Source organism: Apus apus, chromosome 7 (genome assembly GCF_020740795.1).
Source record: "Apus apus isolate bApuApu2 chromosome 7, bApuApu2.pri.cur, whole genome shotgun sequence".
NCBI lineage: Eukaryota > Metazoa > Chordata > Aves > Apodiformes > Apodidae > Apus > Apus apus.
This window is the reverse complement of record NC_067288.1, coordinates 8,473,807-8,492,920: the sequence shown is the minus strand read 5'-3', so window position 1 is coordinate 8,492,920 and position 19,114 is coordinate 8,473,807. Positions and strand designations below refer to the sequence as shown.

Sequence of the window (19,114 nt, the reverse complement as noted above, 5' to 3'; positions counted from 1 at the left end):
TCCCTGCAGACTAATGACTGTCTATCTTTCTAACTCCTTGCTTTGGCTTCCTGTCAAATTTTGTTGTTTTCAGAGTCCTGTAGGACAAAGAAAGGAAGAAATGTGTCACAGTCAAATTCAGAGCTAGAGCCCTCCTTGTGGAACAAAGAGCTAGAGAAGTGCTCTGTACCATCCGTCTTAGAAACCCCAACAAGGGAGACAAGGAGCTGTCAAGGGAAGAGAGAGACCAATGTCTGCCGCCTTTCATCTGCTCCTATAGCTCCCCTGGCAATCCGAGTGGGAATTTGAGCAGCCCTGGGCTTAAGTACTTGAGAGGGCAGTTGGCCTTTGGTAGTCCTGCATTATAGGAACATGGTGGTACCTCTCAGAAACTGTCCACAAAGGAAATGTCAGGCCATTTTATCCATGGTCCTGTCCTTAGGTTGGGATACACAGGTTAGTTTGTCTACCCATAACCTTGATCTCAATCTCACTCCCTAGGATTGAGGGCACTTCGAAGGAATGTATCTTGTCTGCAGACTCCCTGACTAATGCAATTAAAGATGCTTCATCTGTCTCATTATTCAAGGAAAGGTTAAGGGAACAGGATTCTAGTATGCTCAGCCTTGGGCAGGCAAGCAAGAGCAGTGAAAAAGAAGCAAGGACTTTCTCCCCTGAGCATCCACCCAGGCCACAATTACTCAAGCACAGCACTTCCCAGTGCAGAAGGTTGCACCAGGCAAGTGCCCTGATCCTTAGTTGCCAGAGCAGGGACACTGTATGCAGCGGGTTGGCTGCCCATGGCCCTTTTCTACCCACAGAAATATTTAGCTCTAGAAGTATTTTTATTTCTGTCCCTGCTGATAAAATTGCAGGCAGGCAGAAGGCTGCCCTAACCCTGAAGTTGCAGCAGCAACTGCAGCCTTGCTCTGTTGATGCCTGGAGAGGAGTGAGATTTGCTCAGCCTGGAGGAGTCCTTTAGAGCTCCAGCGGTGCGGTGTGTGTCACCGCCTCTCAGGCTGCCCGCCGAGGAGCCTTGTCAGTTGGATTATCCGTCAAAAGATGGCAGCAATTTTCTGTTGACCCATTTTCTGGGTGAATAAAATCTAATCAATATAAAGTAAACATACGGATCTCATTGGGAAAAGGTTTATCTGGTTTGGGGTTTGGTTGGGCTTTTTTTGCTATTTGCTGGTGTGAGAGAGCTTAGAATGTTATGGCACAGTGAATGGCTGGGGAAACAGAAAAGCACAGTGAGAACTGATAAAACTTGTCAGTCTCTAAAACCAACAAATTAATCTGTAATATCAATCTAGGAAATAATATGTATCATTTGTCTGCTTGCTGCCTGCTGTCTGTGACTCTAGATGAGTCAATTTGATTTAAATGCTTCCCTTAGAAAATGTAAATATCAGGATCTTTTTTCTTTTTCAGGGCAACAGAGAGCAAAGGCAATAATCAAGGTTGCCTAGAGATTGAGGCATTGGCTAAATGATTTTCTTAATGCTGAGATGAGAATTTAAAAAAATAATTTAAAAAAATTGAAGTACCCTTGAGAGGTCTTCAGCTGCAGGCCCCTGTAGGCAGGATCAAAGGCACTTAAGATTGCTATTACTCTAACTTATTTATTAGAGGAAATGCACCAAATATCAGGAATTAAGGAAAATGGATTAACACACATATCCTTTCATTGCTTGGTAGTTTGTAGCTTATATAATTTTTAAACCTTAATATTTTATAAATCAGTGATTTTTATTCTGATAAAAATAAAATGTTAAACTTAGATGAAATATCAGAGTGAAGACTTCTAGAACAAAGTTAATTTGTTGTAGCATGTCCAGAAAGGCCACTTGAAAAGGTTCCCTAGGAAGTTCTTGATACTTGTTTTGGTGCAGTGCTTTCCAGTCTTGCATTGCCTTTTTATGTGGAGTGAGCAGCTGGCTGTAAAGTTTGGCTTCAGCAGGCAATCCATGCTTTCCATTCCTTTTCAGGTGTTTTGACCATGAAAATTGTACTATTAATAATCCAATCATTAATTTTCTTGCACTGTACTGCCAATATATCAAGTATACTCAAATTTAAAGTAAAAAGATTTTACTCCAAAACCTTAAAAATCAAACTAGATGGATGTACTATCTACCCCCAGTGTAATGAGTGCCTTCAATAGTCAAAGTGCTTATTTAAAGCATAGGGTACAAAAATAATTGAGGCTAGGTACTTGATTTCTTGAAGAATGGGAATAAACTATTTACTAACTGAAATTTAGGCAACAATTTTGTTGTTAATGCAACAAACAGAGCTGGGTTCAGGGCTGCTTTTGTTTTGAACAGCAGATAATCCCCAGTTGTGGTGCAGGAGGGAAGGGAGCCATCTGCTTTCCGAATCCAGGAGCTGTGCCTGAGCTGCCCTTGGGGCATGTGTGGACCTGTGCTTCTGTGGGGCTCCATCGCCTAAGAGCTTCACAGATCACCCCCCAAGGTGATGCTGACTACCCTTCATTTGTGTAACATCAGCTGTGAAACAGCAGTCTAGGCAATCCCTGGCAGATATTTATCTAACCTGTTCATTAAAAACTTCTGATATAGAGATTTATTTATCCTTCAATTGGCAAAGTTCACTCAAATCTTCCCTGTGCATGTGGAATCTATTATTTTGCAGAGCTTGCCTTTGCAAAGGTCACAGGGAGCAACCAGTCTCATCATCTTCCTTGATTGCTATTCTCCTTTGTGTAGGTAAGACTGTAATCATGTCCTCCCTCTGACTTCTTTTCCCGTGACCCTTTCTCATAGAGCACATCTTTCTAAATTTCTTCCTATTTTTGCTGTCCCTTTTCAGCATTTTCCTAATTGCCTCTCTCTCGCGCCCAACAGCACTCAAACCTAGATATAGCCAGTACTGGATAGTTGTTTCATTACTCTCCTGTGTCTTACATGTCATTTTCCTGTCAACACATAGCAGCAAAATATTTACCTTTCCATATATCTTTTCAATAAGGAAGTACTGAATTTGGCCATCAAGGTTTCAGCATTCTCTAAAAAGCACTATTTTTTCCTGAGTTTCCTCTTGCAGAGAGGAAAAGGTGTAGAGTTGCACTGGGACAGGACTCCCCAGGTGTCCTATATTCATCAAAAGTAACATGGGGAAAAAAACCACATGTAGATAGATACAGATGTAAAATTTGGGTGGAGATACTTTTGAATGGTTTATGCATGTAGTAAAAGACTAGGCTTATGTCCTCTGCTTATATGACATGCTTTAATACTCCAGCATCAGTTTCTCCGGTACATTATCACTGCTGCTGCACAATATATCAATATTTCAAGATTCATGCAAGGTCTGTGCTGCTGGTTGAGCATGAGTGATAAACACTGTTGTCCAACCTCCTTTCTTTCCCATCAGACTCTTTCCTAATAGGTCATTAGTCACATCCAACACCCGCTTATAGAGATTGATCATTGTCCTTGCTACAGAATTCCTTTTCTGTTCCCTGACAGTGAATACATTACTCAGTGGTTAATCCTGTATTGCCAAAATTAATGTCACTTGAGAGCTAAATTTTCAAAGATGCTGATTTCTTGCATTGTCATTTCTGAATGACTGATACAGGACATGGGGAAATGTTTGCCCCCCAGAGGTTCTCAGGGTTGACAGTTCCCATTTTACAAAGCACACAGCAGAGCAGTTGCCTGTAACCTGGCAGTCTTGCTCTGCTCTTGCCATGGTACATGTAGCACCTTAAGGATGCCTTGTAAAAATTTGAATTGAAAGGCACAAATACAGGTGTGGTTGGGTTGTTCCTAATGTCACTTTTATGAATATGGGTCCATCTTCCTTTTTCAAAAATTATAAGGTTACTACTTTACATTCCCAGAATTTTTTTTGTATTTATTCCAGAGATGGAGATGTTATCCATAATAAAACAGATAAATGAAAAGGAAAAAAAAAACAAAACAAAACCCAAACACCCTTACAACTGGGTCAAGCAGCTGTTGCTTTAAACTCACTGAAGCTGATGGCAAACATCTGAAAGATATTTTATTTTGGAGATGATATAGATGCAAAGTCTGACAGTGAGGACAGAGGGAAAGCTGCAGGGCTCCTGGTGTCCATGTCAGATGTTGCTGATTGCAGCTCTGACAGGCCCTGCGCGCCACCACGGGCTAATGAGGCTCTGTGGAAGGGCTGAGTCTGCTACCAACTCATCAAATGTGCAGCCTAACAATACCATGCTGGAAAGCTCCTAGCATCATCTGAGTGTGCACCAGGAATGAGCAGTATGAGCAAAACTACATATCTCTTTATAAGTAGAGCTTTATTCCTAACACAGAAATTAAGCAGTAATTGAAAACTGTGGGAGTAATGGGAATAGTTGTAGGAAATTAAAAGATCTTGTCCATGGGGAAAAATTGCATAGTGCCATCATCTCAGAAGGGCAGAAAAGGGGTGCAAGTAAAGCTCAAATATCTTACTTACACTAACAGTAATCCCAAATTAAAATCCATTCTTAGTTTATGAACTTTTGGGGGAACTGTTATGAAGTAACACTCTGCTCTGCTTTCAGCTCTGCTGAAAGGTCATGAAGTCATTAAAATGGAGGAAAATAGCTTTGATTTTTTTTTCTGAATTTTTGTCAAAAGGGAAAGATATAATTATGCATCAGTGATAGGTAATACATTGTAAAGTTTATTTTAAAAAAACAACAACAATTTTGAACTTGCACTTAACCTCAGGCAGAATCACTCCAAAATCAATGCCTAAATATCCCTGTTTTTATCATAATTTATCTTCCTCTGTTTCTTAAGTAACTCTCTGCTCAGAGTTACAGGCTGACAACTCCTGCTAGAGAATAATATAGCAGCAATTAGTTATCAATGTTCTTTTGGATTTGGGACATGCCTCCTGTCAACTACTGTACGTAATGATTCATGGGCCCTCCTCGTACAGAGCTGACAGTCTCTGGATGCATCCCACATTCATTTTCTGCAAGTAGTTCATTTGGAGTATTTTGTTTCCACCAATTATATCCACAAAACACTGCATAAAACCAATTTATATTGAGGGCTCATAAGCATGGACACAAGGCATAAATTTGTAGATCTGTAGCACTATCTTCACATTGAGGGAATGGGGAAGAACACTTAACATACTCATATGATTGCAATTTTAGACAAAGGTTCAAACTCTCTCAGTCTCTCTCTGTTTATAGAGAATCCCTAGGCAAAAATATTGGGTCCTGTGTGGTCTGATGTATTCATGTTTTGTGTTTTGGAGATTGTAAAAGAAAAAAAAGGAGGGAATTATAAAAAAGATATACGCTGAGCACCTATGTGTTGGCGAAACTCTTTGGTATATAAAGAGCAATGACAATGGAAAGATAATTAGAATATTTTATCTGATTTAGTTTTAGCCCAACAAAATAAAGTTTACCAGTGTTAGCCAAAACAGAATTTTCAACAAAGAGGCACAGGATAATTAAGAAAAGATACAGTTTTCTTTTAAGAGATTCATAGCTCCATCAGTAACCCAATGTGGGAAGGAAACAGCCTGGGGAATGTGTTTTGCAGAGCCCCAGGAGATATGTAACACACGAATCTGGGGCTAGATTCTAACAATTTGCCCAGACCTTTCCACAGGCTTACTGAGTTATAGCATAGTTGTGGTGATGATCTCTGTGGTGGTGTCAAGAAGAGAGGCTGTGAGTTAGATAAATGTTGCCTGCCAGCAGAGGAAGCCTGTCCCTGGGTGAGGGTACCACTCCCACACTTTCCCCAGCAGCACCCTCCGCTGCAGGGATGTGGCAGCACCAACCTGTATGTATTTCTGAGCACCCATGTTTGTATTTGTACAGGTGTTGCACCTGACAGCATCACATATCAATTGGGGCTCCAGTAAAATAAATTAATTACAAGTGGTCTTTCCAAAAGCATCTTATCCAACTGAAATTAAAAAAAAAAAAAAAATTGCAGGAAGGTTGTGATTTACAATTTGAAATCCCCATCACTGTACAATTTGGTGTTCTTTGCAGTGACAATAAATGTAAAATACCATTTTTACTTCTTTTGGGGATTGAAAAGGAACCCCAAGTGACAGGACTACATTCTTTTATACTACTATTTACCTACTGTCCGTACAGACATACTTCTCAATGTATGTATTTCTGTTCACCTCAGGATGCGCTGATGAAAAGTTATGTTTTTAGGAAGACTTGCTGGCTAAATAGTACTTATTTCCCAAGACATTTTGAATAAATATTTTTAAGGGAGACTTTAAGCAGGACCTAAGATTACAATCCTTTGGGGGAAGATAAGTGCAGGAAAATTATTTTAAAAATACAATGGCTGATACAACTTCTACAAATATCAGCAACTATCTCTGTTCTGTTTTATCCTCAACTTTTCCATCTTGGTCTTTTTCAGCTTTAATTTTTAAGTAGGGAAGTAACAGCAGTCAATTCTTCAGCTTCTGTTTCTATTTTATCTGTTCACAGTTATGTTTTTATTAACATGAATTGTTAGCAGTTTCAAAAGGCGTACAAACTCTCTCAAAAGAATCTACCTGTCACGATCATTAAGTACATTGCACCAACAGGCAGAGATATGCTCCTGAGCCTAATTCTGGCTCTCATTGTTGCTGCTCCATCCTGGTTTATCAATTTGTGTCACATCAGTTTGCAACAGCCACAAATCCACCTCAGGAGGAATGAACCCCCAGACTGAAAAGCCTCTTGCCTGAGACTGTCCATATGGCCATAACCCAGCAAAAACTTATGCCACATCTGAAATGTCACCCCAGCCAACTCGGCAACATAAAAGGCACAAAATAACATACAACTACTTTCCCTCCTTTGGCATCCTGCATTGAGCAGAGCACACCCAAGGTCAAAGCCACAACTTGTGTTTAACTTCCATTTTGAACCGATTCTTCGGGGACGTCTTTCTTGTTTACACTCTAGCAATGATTCTTTGTGTATGATGATTTTAATGTGACCTTTGAAATTTTACAAGCACTTAACTTTTTATTACCTTTCCCAAAGCTTTTATATTTTGTTCTAATTTGCCTGCATCGTGAAAAAATGAAATTTTCTTAACTAACGCATTTCCTTTTACTTTTTTTAAAACTAGATAGCAGCCTCTGAGGGTTTCTGGGTGTTCATCCTAGGGTATATGGACTTTAAAATTGTTTTTTGAAAGTGAAAGATTCATTGTCTCTCTCTCTTTTCTTTTCTTTTCTTTTTTTTTTTTTTTTAATTATTTTTTTTCCCAGGATATGTCTTGTTGTGAGTTAACTTAGAAATAACATTTTGGCTTCCCTGGTTCACATCAGTACATTCCCAAGGAAGAAAACTACTAGGACAAAAACTTGTTTCTGTGGCATTCTGTATTTTTTCCTGTGGTGGTTGTTTTGTGGTTTGTTGTATGTTTTTCAGTATTGGTTGATCCAACTGCATCTGTTTGCATTTCAGTCTTTAATTTATGTTGGGCTGTAAACTGTCCAAGTAACAATTTGAGTGATGCAGCAACAGAAGGTGACCCAGATTACACAACATTGTACACTAATGCCAAGTCTTCTTGTTCAATGGCAGCTGCTCAAAGCTTTGTCTTCTTGTGATTCACATTCAACAGACACAAATCAAACAGGCTCCTCAGACAGACATACATCCTGCCTGTCTTCATTTTAAACATGTCCAAGAGCTACTGCTTTTCATAAACATATATCAGCCTCACCAGCTGAGGCCATTTAGCCTTCTTGGCTCCTATTTACTCTCAACCATCTGACAAAATTAGCAAGGAAACCCATTGTGACTTCCAATATTTTGCACACTTCTGTTTATGTGGAAGTTTGCTGACTATATTTCTCTATAGAAACAGTTGGACTTTTTTACTTTCTCCTAATGGAGATATTTAGAACACCAAATATATCACAGTTGTTTAATAAATGATTCCTCTAGAGGTTGTAATTAAAAATGCTTATATAATAAAGCAATGGGTGCTACATAACATGCATAACAAACAATGCATAACAAACAGGATTAGCAAAGCATGAATTAGTCTCGATTTTAATCAAAGAGTAGCAGTATCAAAACACAGACTTGAAAGTATAGGTACAGTTTTAACAGAACATTTTGTTGCTGAACTTTCAATACCCAAAGGATGGTATTACACATGCCTTCACTTTTCCTTAAAAAAAAAAATAAATAAAAGTTTAACCATGAAGATTAGGAAAGCTATCATGCTGTGAGCTCATACATACAACTTAGTTTCATGGACCAAATCATTTTGGCATCTCCATCAAATTTTTAAAGCCTTTTGACAACACAAGCTTTCTGCTAGGAGAGCACGTCTAGCCATCTACCCAGAGGACATGTCAGATCAATAAGAAAAAGTGCAAATCTTACTTTTTAAATGGAGGAGCAGCAAAAAACTGAGGTAGAAGAGGAGCAGAGAGTTAATTCTTGAATGAGCCATATTCATCTTGGTAGTACATCCTCCGCCGAGCTGTCTGTTGTCCAGAGGGCTGGTGCTGAGCCTCACGGCTTTCTCCTCAGCTCTGAAACTGAGGTAACACCCCAGGCACCCGGACCCCTACGAGCCATCTTTGCCCGTGCCCCTCATCAGCCTGTTCGCTGCAGACCTACAGACTTTTGATTCAAAAGGCAGTTGTTAAGGTTTTACTTTGGCAGGTCCGAGTGATTTTTCAAACCTGGCGCAGATCAGCCTGCGAGCTGGACCGGAGTCTTTCCCGGCTGCTGCGGCAGCGCCAGCGCCGCGCTCTGCCCGGCCCCGCGCCCAGGTGAGGGGCAGGCTCTGGTGAGGGGCAGGCTCTGGTGAGGGGCAGGCTCTGCCGAGCCCTCTCGGGGCATCACCCGTCATCTTCTAAACCTCCGAGAGTATAAACACTTCATGCTTATTGCATAAAGTCAGCTAACGAGCACGTTCTGCCTGCCGCATATTTTTTTTTTAATCTTACCTCATTAGCACATGAAGTGAAAAGATGCAAGATCCCCATTCTCAGTCTTTTTTGTAGTTAGATGTTAGCCTGTTCTCTTCCACAGTCTTTTGTTTTGTTTTTGTTGTTACTGTTTACACTGCATTTAAATGCTTCTGCTGTCACTAAGCAGCATAACATTTGGGAGCTGAGACAGGTCCTCTGAGCTTCATCAGGTTGTGTTGTAATTCTGAACTGCTCACAGAGGAACCTGTCACTTACACATTCAGGGGAGGACATGGATGGGGGCAGAGGTCAGACTCCATTTTTTTCTAGCCAGCTCTGGCTTTAGGCAACTGCAGCTGGTGCAAGTGCACTGAGTCTGCCCGTGCTCAGCAGAGCCCTGCCCAGCTGCCAGGGCAGTACAGCACTGTGGCTCTTCACTGCTGCACGACACAGGCCCTGACTGTTCCTGCCCAAAGGTGTCTCAGTGTCTAATGCCTCATCCATTGATTACAACTTGTTCACAGATACTAAAGCCTTGGCCTGGGCTAGCAGAAAGGAAAGAGAAGGAAGACAGTCACAGCCTCAGCAGCCACGATTAGAAACTACAACACCAGTACAACCTTTGGCCTTCTGGCACCTCACAAACCCTGGCACATGAAGTTGGTGTGTTTACTCTGGGTAAGCTATAGCATAACAGTGATTGCTGTAGCATCATTCAGGCTCTGAGGCCAAGAGCTGAGCTGCCTGCTTGGTGGTGAATCACGCATTTCCACCATTCTCACTTCTAGCAGCCTTTCTGGCCCTTGGCCCTCGGTGTTCTGCACATGTTCTCCTTGCCACAGTGCAGAGACCAGGCATTTTCAAGCTCAGGAACAACCCTGAAAAATCTGTTTTGCTATGTTACACTATTATAAAACAGATAATATATAATAAATTTAATAGTATTTTTTTCTCCTTCCCAGTCCAGTGGAACCTTAATCTCCAGTTTGGTAATGTGCCTAACTTTCCATGTACACTTAACTGAACTAAGCGCAGGCTTAAAGTCAAGCATCTATTTAAGGCATCAGGTGAGTCAGGAGCAGACTGTTGATGCCAACATGAATTTAAGAAAGCTGTTTATAATGGGTGTTTTCACATCCGCACTTTCAGCTTGGTAAACTGAATAATTTTAAAATTTGTCCTGCTGCAAGGCCTTACCTTCTTTCACATCTCATTCATGTGCAACTGCCACCCATCCACTGATAACCATGTGGCACATCTTTTCAGATGCTCTTTTGCTCCTCCTGGCCCCAGCACCTACATGGCCTCTGCTTCTCAGCCACCCTCCACCTTTTCACCAGCAGGGTCCTGACCTGGGAGCCTCCAGCTCCTCTGAGCCCCCATGCTCCTCCACTTGTGGCTTTTCAAGAGGCTTCAAAGAGTCCTGGTCTCTCTGATAGCAACTCTGGCTGGATTTCCTGGTCAAATGTTCTGAGTAGTATGACAAACTGGGTTTCTAGGGAAAAGTACTTAGATAACTATAAATATAATTAAATGGCTAATTGAATTTTTCAGCTCTTTCTCTTTTAGTCATCCTCTTGGTTTTATACATTTACAGATGTTTGGATGTTTTCCTCTTCTTGCCATCTGTCTATTTAATTTCCATTTGAAATTATCTAGTAAAATATATAAGCATTACAACATGAACATGAAAATACTATTCTACTGCCTGGAAATTCTTCATTTGACCTAAATTACATAGTTGAGCTCAGAGCTGGTTATCTGTTTTAAGTGCATTATCATTTAAGTTTCTTACTATATAACTTACTGAGAAGAACAACATTTTCTGTTATAATTTTGAACCTTTTTTTTTTTGTGTGTGTGTGGAATTATTCTCCATTAACAGGAATTTGCTATGGTGTGGTGGATGTAATTGCTGATTAAATTAATTTCACCTTTACTAAGGAAACACTGTACTAATCTAGAAGTTTAAGGAAGAAAGCATACTTCCAGCAATTGTTGGCATATATTTGGTCTGAAGATCTACAGATTCAATATACTAGTCAATTTAAAAAAATAAATCCTTCAAATATCCAGAAATAAATAGCCAAAATTCTAAGAAAATATTAACTTTTCAAGTCACAGGAATATATAGTAAGCACTGCATGGAAGTAGTTGCATCTATTAAATCTGGATGTTTTTCAGAAAGTTACACAAATATGTGAAATCTGTGCTCCAAGCAAACTTAGCAGTCCTCAGACATGAAGATATGCCACTGATCTGAGAACATACCTACAGTGGGCAAACATACATTGACATTTGAATTAAATATCTGCCAAGTAACTCTGGTTATTACAAGCCATGTAGCAAGTGTATAAACAAATCCTAGGTCTTCTGAATAGTTATTAAAATGTACTTGCTTTCAGCATAGCCAAAAGAGCTGCTTTTTTCAACCTGTTTGAAACTTAGCTGTGTGTTTCTCAATGCCTATTTCAGATGTTTTTCTTCTTCATGAGCTATTATCCCAGAATTTAATGGGAAACAAACTAAATTAACTTATCACTGCCTCATTCCTTGAAGTGGCCTATAGGAGAGGATTTGAATTTCTGCAGCACTGGTACTTCATGAACATGGTTTGTTCACAGTGAAACACAACTTCTGAATGTATTTTCCATCCTTTCTCAGCACAGCTTGGCTGTGATGAGATTCTACAGTCATTTAAGTCTGAGGCTATGCCATCTTCTCAGGGAAAAAAGGGTTTGTTTTGCCATTTTCTTTCACTTAAATGCTGCCTTTTTCTGTTCTGATTGCTTCTTTGCAATAATTACACTGTGGTATGCCATCAGACTACACTAGTCAGTGTCATGTCTTCTAGAATATTTTACTGCATCTCTGACCAACAAGCTTCATTATGTAACATATTTTGTTCTCTGATACAAGCACTGTTTTCAAACTTCAGATGACAGCAGTACTAACTAGTTGTGTACCTTCAGCATCTCACTGCTAGGCATGTTTTTTTTTTTCTGACTGTTCCAATTTGAAGTGTGATTTTTATTGATGCCATCCTGTGCCTTCTGGGTCAAATACATTAATAGGTGATTTTCTTAAGTAATTGGTACTTCTTTTCCAGTATGTAAAATGTTATGGCAGTTTTAATCTAAACTACAAAATGGGCAGAAAGTAGAACAGTTAACTAATTCATATAAAGTGTAAAATCTCCTTGAGAGTGAAAGATGTGAGTTAACAAAGTGCCCGTTGCTGATTAACCTGAAGTTTTATTAAATACTTTTTGTTCACTGGCAATTAAAACACTGGTTAGCAGGTGAGTGATTTCATAGGAGAGTGACTTGAGCTAAAGATAATATTGCCTAGGGGTTTAAGCTGTTTGGTTTTTCATATGAAGTCTGTCCTTAGTATTTTACACTTAGGTGGGCAAAACAAATGGCTCTGTGAGGTATGACAGAATTCTCCTGGGACCTGCAGAACTCAGTAGGGTGTGATTCACTAATCCTCATCTTTGATGAATTTTTGAGAAATAACATGCTTTTATTGTATTGTGTGTGGCTGATACCACCAGGGAAGCAATTCCACTGTCAGATGAATGCTAGGTCAGGCCTTGTCAATGCAGATGAAATTTTGCAATTAGAATTCTATTCCCTGCTGCCAATGAACCGTCTAATCAGGAAGTTTCTGCCTGTACCAGTAATCATGCTGTGAGTGTCAAGGTTACAGGAATGCTTGACAAAATGAGGCAAATAGTGTTTTTAGAAAAGCACTGATACGTTAAATGCTAAATGGATTGTAAATTTTGTTTCTACCTCTATGCTTTCCACTTCAGCAGAGTAGACCTGTTAAGAGACTTAAAAATCTTCTTCTAATTGTCTTTTTTTATTTTCTTCCAGAGCGAGAGAACTCATACAACAAACCAAAAGTCCTAAAACAGTAAGTATTGCAATTAAATTTTAAAAATTCATCTGTTTCAGAGGAGATAGTTGTACAGACAAGGAACAGTTTCAAAGGTATTTGGAAAAGATTTAAGTTAGTATATAGCCTCATTTCACCTGATCAATACTAAGTGGTTTCAGAAGGAATTCAGACCCAAAAACTCCAGTGGGAGACACTGTAGAGGAGGAGAAAAAGCAAGAAGCAGGATTAGTAATCAAGGTTGCTTTATTTTAACACACACTATATTGTACTTTTTGAAAATACTGTGACTGTCCCAAGGACAGGGAAGGATAATAATTACAGTTGCATGGAGAGGCCAGGAAGGAGGAGATGGTTCTAAAACTGTTGTTTGAATTCTCATCTTTAAAAATAGAGAGAGCTGGCAACCTACCTGGTTTCATAGGCCAGGCAGTGGGCTAAGGGCCAGGAAACCAACCCTTTCCCCAGCTTTGCCTCACTGTGCTCACAGGTAAGGCAAGTGACATTTGTCTTCGGTGCTAAATCACTCTGAGGTACTGCAATTTGCAATGGAAATGCAAAACACAGTACTTACCAAAAAGTAATATTTGTAACAGGCAAATAGAGAAGCTTTTTAATTTGTCCTGATCTCTAATATCCCCTATTTTTTTCTTTTTTATTTATCCAGTCATTGTATTGACTGTTTCAGACAAATTTTTGAAAAGCATCTGACAATTCAGAACTCTTTGGTTTGCCTGTTTCCAGTGGAAGGATGTGACTTCCAGAAAGTGCAAACTAAGAATTCCCTGCAGGCATCTCTGAAGTGTCTCAGTGTGGGTCCTGGCAAGTACTAAATTCCTCCTGGAAATCTTGGCCTCTTTGCTGAAGTATTAGATACTGTTATGGGAACAATAGGTAACAGTAAGTGTGCCAAAGGGATATCAAGTTGCTGCTAAGTATTGGTTAGGACAACATTCATCTTAATGCCAATGCATTTCTTAAAGGCCACAGTTCTCTACTAAATCCTGAAACATTGTCAGTTTTAATTATATTGTTCATAAGGAAAAATGAAATATTCTGGCTTCCAAACTCGTGTTGATTCAGAATATTTCACACCTATTTTAATCACTGTCATTATACTGGCCTCAGGGAAGACAACATACTTGTTGACATGATGTCACCATTCCCACGTGAGGGAAAAGAAAATATCCTTTGGGTGGAGATGGCACAGCTTGATCTCTAAGCGTCATTTTGGATGTGAAAGGGAAAAAGAGTGGACATTACTAGTGTAATTTATTTATATTCTGTTAGTATCCAGAGGGCCCCTTACATCACCACGTGGTTTGTTGCTGAATTCAGTTGAACTGCATCTTAAATTTTGTATGTGGACATGCTGAGGTCTTTGCATAGGCTGAATTTCACACAGTGTTTTCAATTTTTCTGGGTATCAAGTCTTTCAGACCTTTTTTTTTCTTTTTCTTTTCTTTCTTTCTTTCTTTCTTTTTTTTTTTTTTTTTTTTTTTTATTAAAATAAGGCATTTTTATAGTACCTCTCTGATACAGTGAAAGCCTGGGTGAACATGATTGTTGTGCATGGGGAGCTCCTGAGAGGTCTTGTCTTAGCACCCAGATTTGTACTTTACCAGTGATGTTCACCAAACAGTTTTGTGGGACTCCGACTTCCAAAATCTGGACACCTGAAGTTTCTGGAGTACAAGAGTTTCTAAGCCAGAACTTCTAAGTTACCACAACCAGAGAAATAGAATTTTGCTATCAGAACCTGCATCTACAGTATCTTAACTATAATGTCTCACACAGAAGCACCAATGGGAAAACACATACTCCCAGTAGCAAACAAGAAGTCCTCACAGCAGCCACCATCTGAAAGCCTGTACATGCTGCAGAGGCCCCTCATGCCAGCAGGGTATGATTTCCTCTTAGCTTTTAGCTGTGCTCAGAATTGAGGAAGCTAAACACTGGTGTGACAGAATGAGGAGAAACTCCACATCCCCACAGGACTTTTGAAGGACTTTTTCTTCAGGTCCTCAGCTAACCGAGGGGAACTCACATGCCTGAAGAAAAGCAAACACTGAGCTCTTTTGAAAATGTACCCCTGAATGCTGCTAAATGTTAGAAATAAACTGTAGTCTAAAGACACAGCTCGTACAGCTCACTCATTTCTTAAAAAATATTAATCAGAATGAAATAAACAGTCTCTGGCAGCATCTGACTACTAAAGAATGGATCAAACACGAGCCATCTTAACCTTGACCTCCTCCACTCCTGCAGCAGCAAGTCAGACTTCTGCATAATTTTAATGAAGCAGATTAATATAATGTGCTAATATAACACTCTCTTTAAATAAAATGGGAAACCAATAACCCAAAGTTAATAATTACACCAAATTTCATTTTGATATGGTAATCACAGTTGGCTAACTGGTCAAGAAATGGCATACATTTTCTGAAGGCTAGGGATTCAGAACTTACTGTACAAACTGTTCATTACATTACTGGTTATGGAAATAACTCCTCTAATAGACCACACTGTTTGTGGTCACTTAACATGACTCTGTAACAACTTGGCAGTTCTCTGGGATCATATATTTTGAAGTGTCAGAAGCTGTGCCAGTTCTGAAAATAGGTGTTGCATTTGTAATTCAAGACTGGAAGAAAAATGTTTGCATCTGGCCAAACTTGAAGCAAACTTGACGTTCTCTAGCAATAATAGGAGGCAAATTTATCTGCTCACATTTATCATGAAAAAGAAAGGAAGCACAAGTGTTTTGGACTGCCACTGCAAATGTGAGAGCTACTTTCCAAAAACTGGGCAGGAATATTAAGTTAGATGGTGGTCTCTTAACCATCCAGTCTTTGAAGTGGTGCTGGCCAGGAATTTTTGGAGCCTTTTAGGAGGAAGATGGTGGGAAATTTGTGGTTTTTTGTGGTGTTGTGGGGTTTTTAAATTTTTAAATTGCTGGAAAAAAAACATTTTGACAATTTTAAAAGGTATAACCTACTTGCTACTTTTTGTTTCCTTTGAACAAGTAAAATAATTCTGAAGTGGTTTCAAAATTTTGAAACCGAGATTAAGGTTATTCCAACCAACCTTTCAACTAATCCAAGTCACTTCTTGTATCAAATATTTTAAAGGTAATAAACAAATATTAAAGATTTCAATCTGAGGTTTAGTTTGGCAAGAAAATATTTTCAGAGGAGAGGAAAGCATTCTCCTTTCTTGATTCTAATAAAATGCACTAGTGTAAGCAGAATTTAAAAAATGCTCATTAGAGGAAAAGCAATTATGGATCTGTAGTATGTAACTGCATCCAAACATGTGTCAGCCCTTTCACCACCAACCCCAGCGGATCTGGGAGTGCCCGTGGCCATTGTGGCTGAGATCAGGGAATCTGCTCTACTGTGAGCAAACGGACCTGAGGCACAAAAGCCAACTGCAGAAAAGGATATGAGTGTAACTCCTCCAGAAGGAAAGCCACTAGCTTTTTGTTTAGAGGCGTTAGGGTGCTCTTTCAGTTTTTCCTAATAAGGGAAAATTAACTGAAGACCTGATTCTCCCTCTCAGCTATCTTTACTGGAAAAGCATCCTTCTTTCTCAAATGAAATACATTAATCTTGGGATAATAACTAACCTCGCAAAAGAGATGTGTACACCCGATCACAATGTTGTACTGACATTCACTGAAATGGATTTAGCTCCAGTGACACCCCAGGCACAAGATGGTTTTGTTAACTTTTTTTTTCCTTTGGGAAGTTCATTGCTACAAGGTGGTTGTTACAGGATTATTTCATAGTGTTACTCTTACTTTGGAATGACTACAGGATGACCTTATCATGGTATTGCAGTTATAGAGACATTTTACTAACTTAGTTGTCATTTAATTGTTATGGGAGTTTTTGTGGGTTTTTTTGTTGTTTCTTTTGCATTTTTTTTGGTTTTGGGTTGTTGGGGGTTTTTTTGTTTGTTTAGCATGCGTTGTTTTTTTAAATAACTTTCCTGTAGAGATTTCTTGTACAAGCTTTTTATGCTGGCTGTTTATGCATATTAGATCAGTACCAAACCAGAATTAATTCTGTTTTTCTTCTGTGCTGTTTGCTTGCACAATGGCTATTCTAACTACTGCTTATTTGACTGGAAGCAAGTTTGTCTTGCTCCAGGTTAATAGTGGCCTCAAAGCATAATTAATTTACTTGTAACTTGCCTCTTGACATCAGAATCTAATTATATTTTCTTGGGAAAATGGTGTAATTACTATTCAAATATAATAAAGAAATCCGATAATGAATGTCACCTAAAATAAAAGAGGGTCCTGAAATTACAACTTACACTATAGGGATGCTTCAGAAATAGATATAGCACTTTTATTATGTAGTATTTTTTTCTTGCAGTGAGCAGAGTGATTTGCAATGTAAGTTCATAACTGCAGCCTTTCATCCTAACTGTAAGTAAACTGGCAGTGCATCATAGAATATGTAAATTTGGCTCAGACAAATGAACAATTAAAATGCTCATATAACCCTAAAATATCCTTCTGTTTTTACAACCTGGTGTCTTTGAGGAAAAAATGTATTGTAGATTATACATACCTTTACCTGTATAATTGAAAAAAAAATAGCATCTACAAATTATATGGATAGTGATTAAGGAGAGCACACAATTGCATCTTTAATCTCCTCCTCCACCTGGAAGCACCCAGCCTCTCTAGCTGAATTTTGATTGCCTGACAACTGTAACCATGTGGAGGTTCATCACAAAGGGAAGGAGAAGAGCTCTGGAAAGCCTCAATAAACACCAACTTGGTAGGTAGGCCTGCCTGACTGCTTCTCACTGTTCTTATAATTACATGGTGGATATTATCCGTGGACACAAAGGCTTAAAAACTGCTGGTAATTTATCAGTTTCATGCGCTAACCATCCAACAAAATACTGTCATCAGCCTTCCAATGTTTTACCCTATTCAGAAACTTCTATGCATTGTCCTTTATTTCCAAACATGACTTCAATAGTGAATGTTTTTTTCTCTTAAAGAAAAATTACTGAGCACATTGTACACATTTCTATATGTGTATATAGTTGTATCTTAACCTGTGCACCAAATTCTGCTTTCTACTGGGCAATGGAAGAGTTCTGCAAGTGCATGACTGTATGACTCCAAAGCCACAGCATCTGTCTCATCCAAGCTCAAGCAGCCACAAGTTGGCTCTGAGAGCACAGAGGAGCTGCAAGTATTGCAAAGGTCATTTCTGACTTGGCAAAGGAATTGTCGTTCAATGGGATGGGGAGAAGTGTGACAGAGCTGCACTGTGCAAAGATGTAGGAGATGGCTCTCTCTAGCAACATAGCTCTGTTTCAGATGTAGTTAAAAGCATTTATGTCCAGGCATAAATAATCTGGTTGCATTGTGCCATAGCCTGAATGAGATGGAATGGAAAACAGATTCAGAGCATTTAGCTCATGTGGAACTTTGTGTTAATGTAGTTGGACTGCTTACAATATTAAAGAAGTTTTTAAACTTGGTAATTTGAAATGAGCTAGCTAGTTCAGTGCCTCTTCCTTGTGTCATCACAAGCAATGTGTTCCTTAAGACCTTGGAAGGCCACCACTAAGTGTGAACCTGAACAAGAGTTTACTCTTGGCACGCTCACTGCCTCATTGCTTCAGCTCTGCTGAATCCATACAGTAAACTAGTCAGCCCTCAGTGCATCAGTCCAATATCATGTCAAATACACTCTCAAGTTTCACAATGTTTTGAGTTTAAAACCCTCTATATCCTTGCAAGAGTACCAGATAAAAGACCTAAGATTTTAACTATAAATCACTCCAGAACCTTCACCTGAAGCCTTTCATAGCAGAACTCCTAACTTCATGTTCTCTATGAACTTGGCTTTCAGGTTCCTATTATGACAGAGAAAATATAGTAAAAGAATAGCATTTTTATGCAAAGTGCAACAGCTTTTCCCAGGAGTAAAAATCCATGAATGCCTATGGAAAGGATGGAGAAAGAGACTAGAAAAGCTCTTACTTGTATCCTGTGGCCCAGCAAACAGCAGCAGGTCTGGCCATGATAAAGCCCCAATTACCTAACTCTAGGGGAGGATAGCTGGCATTTCCTTCTACCCAATGATTTAATTGGGCCTGTCAGGCAGGGATAATTGGTTTCTGGTTGACTGAAAAAAGTGACAGTGACATCAGCTCTCTGCTACCCTTCATTATGGAAACTCTTGTATCGTAATAGGGCCCCAGCACACAAGGGGCTTCAAGAGCGCTTGCAGGTCTCCTGTGCAGTTCAGTGGAAATGCAGCAA

The 19,114-nt window shown here is 39.3% G+C and overlaps 2 protein-coding genes across 27 annotated transcripts in view; one reads left to right on the top strand and one right to left on the bottom strand.

Annotated features, from left to right (window-relative positions):
- The window catches only part of CRB1 (crumbs cell polarity complex component 1), a 100,195-nt gene extending 91,346 nt beyond the window's left edge, over positions 1 to 8,849 (bottom strand). Inside the window, exons 1-2 of the mRNA XM_051625150.1 lie at positions 8,652 to 8,849; positions 8,375 to 8,561 (exon numbers count right to left, since the gene is read on the bottom strand). Of these exons, the coding sequence (XP_051481110.1) occupies positions 8,375 to 8,561; positions 8,652 to 8,849 (385 nt within the window). The remainder of the gene's footprint in view (positions 1 to 8,374; positions 8,562 to 8,651) is intronic.
- ZBTB41 (zinc finger and BTB domain containing 41) overlaps positions 1 to 19,114 on the top strand; it is a 91,231-nt gene that overhangs the window by 47,343 nt on the left and 24,774 nt on the right. For 20 of the 26 annotated variants that reach the window (XM_051625298.1, XM_051625297.1, XM_051625290.1 and 17 more), the window contains 2 exons: positions 9,435 to 9,588; positions 12,792 to 12,831. The gene's annotated coding sequence lies outside the window, so the exon portion shown is untranslated. The other 6 variants (XM_051625296.1, XM_051625287.1, XM_051625280.1 and 3 more) reach the window with 4 other exon arrangements.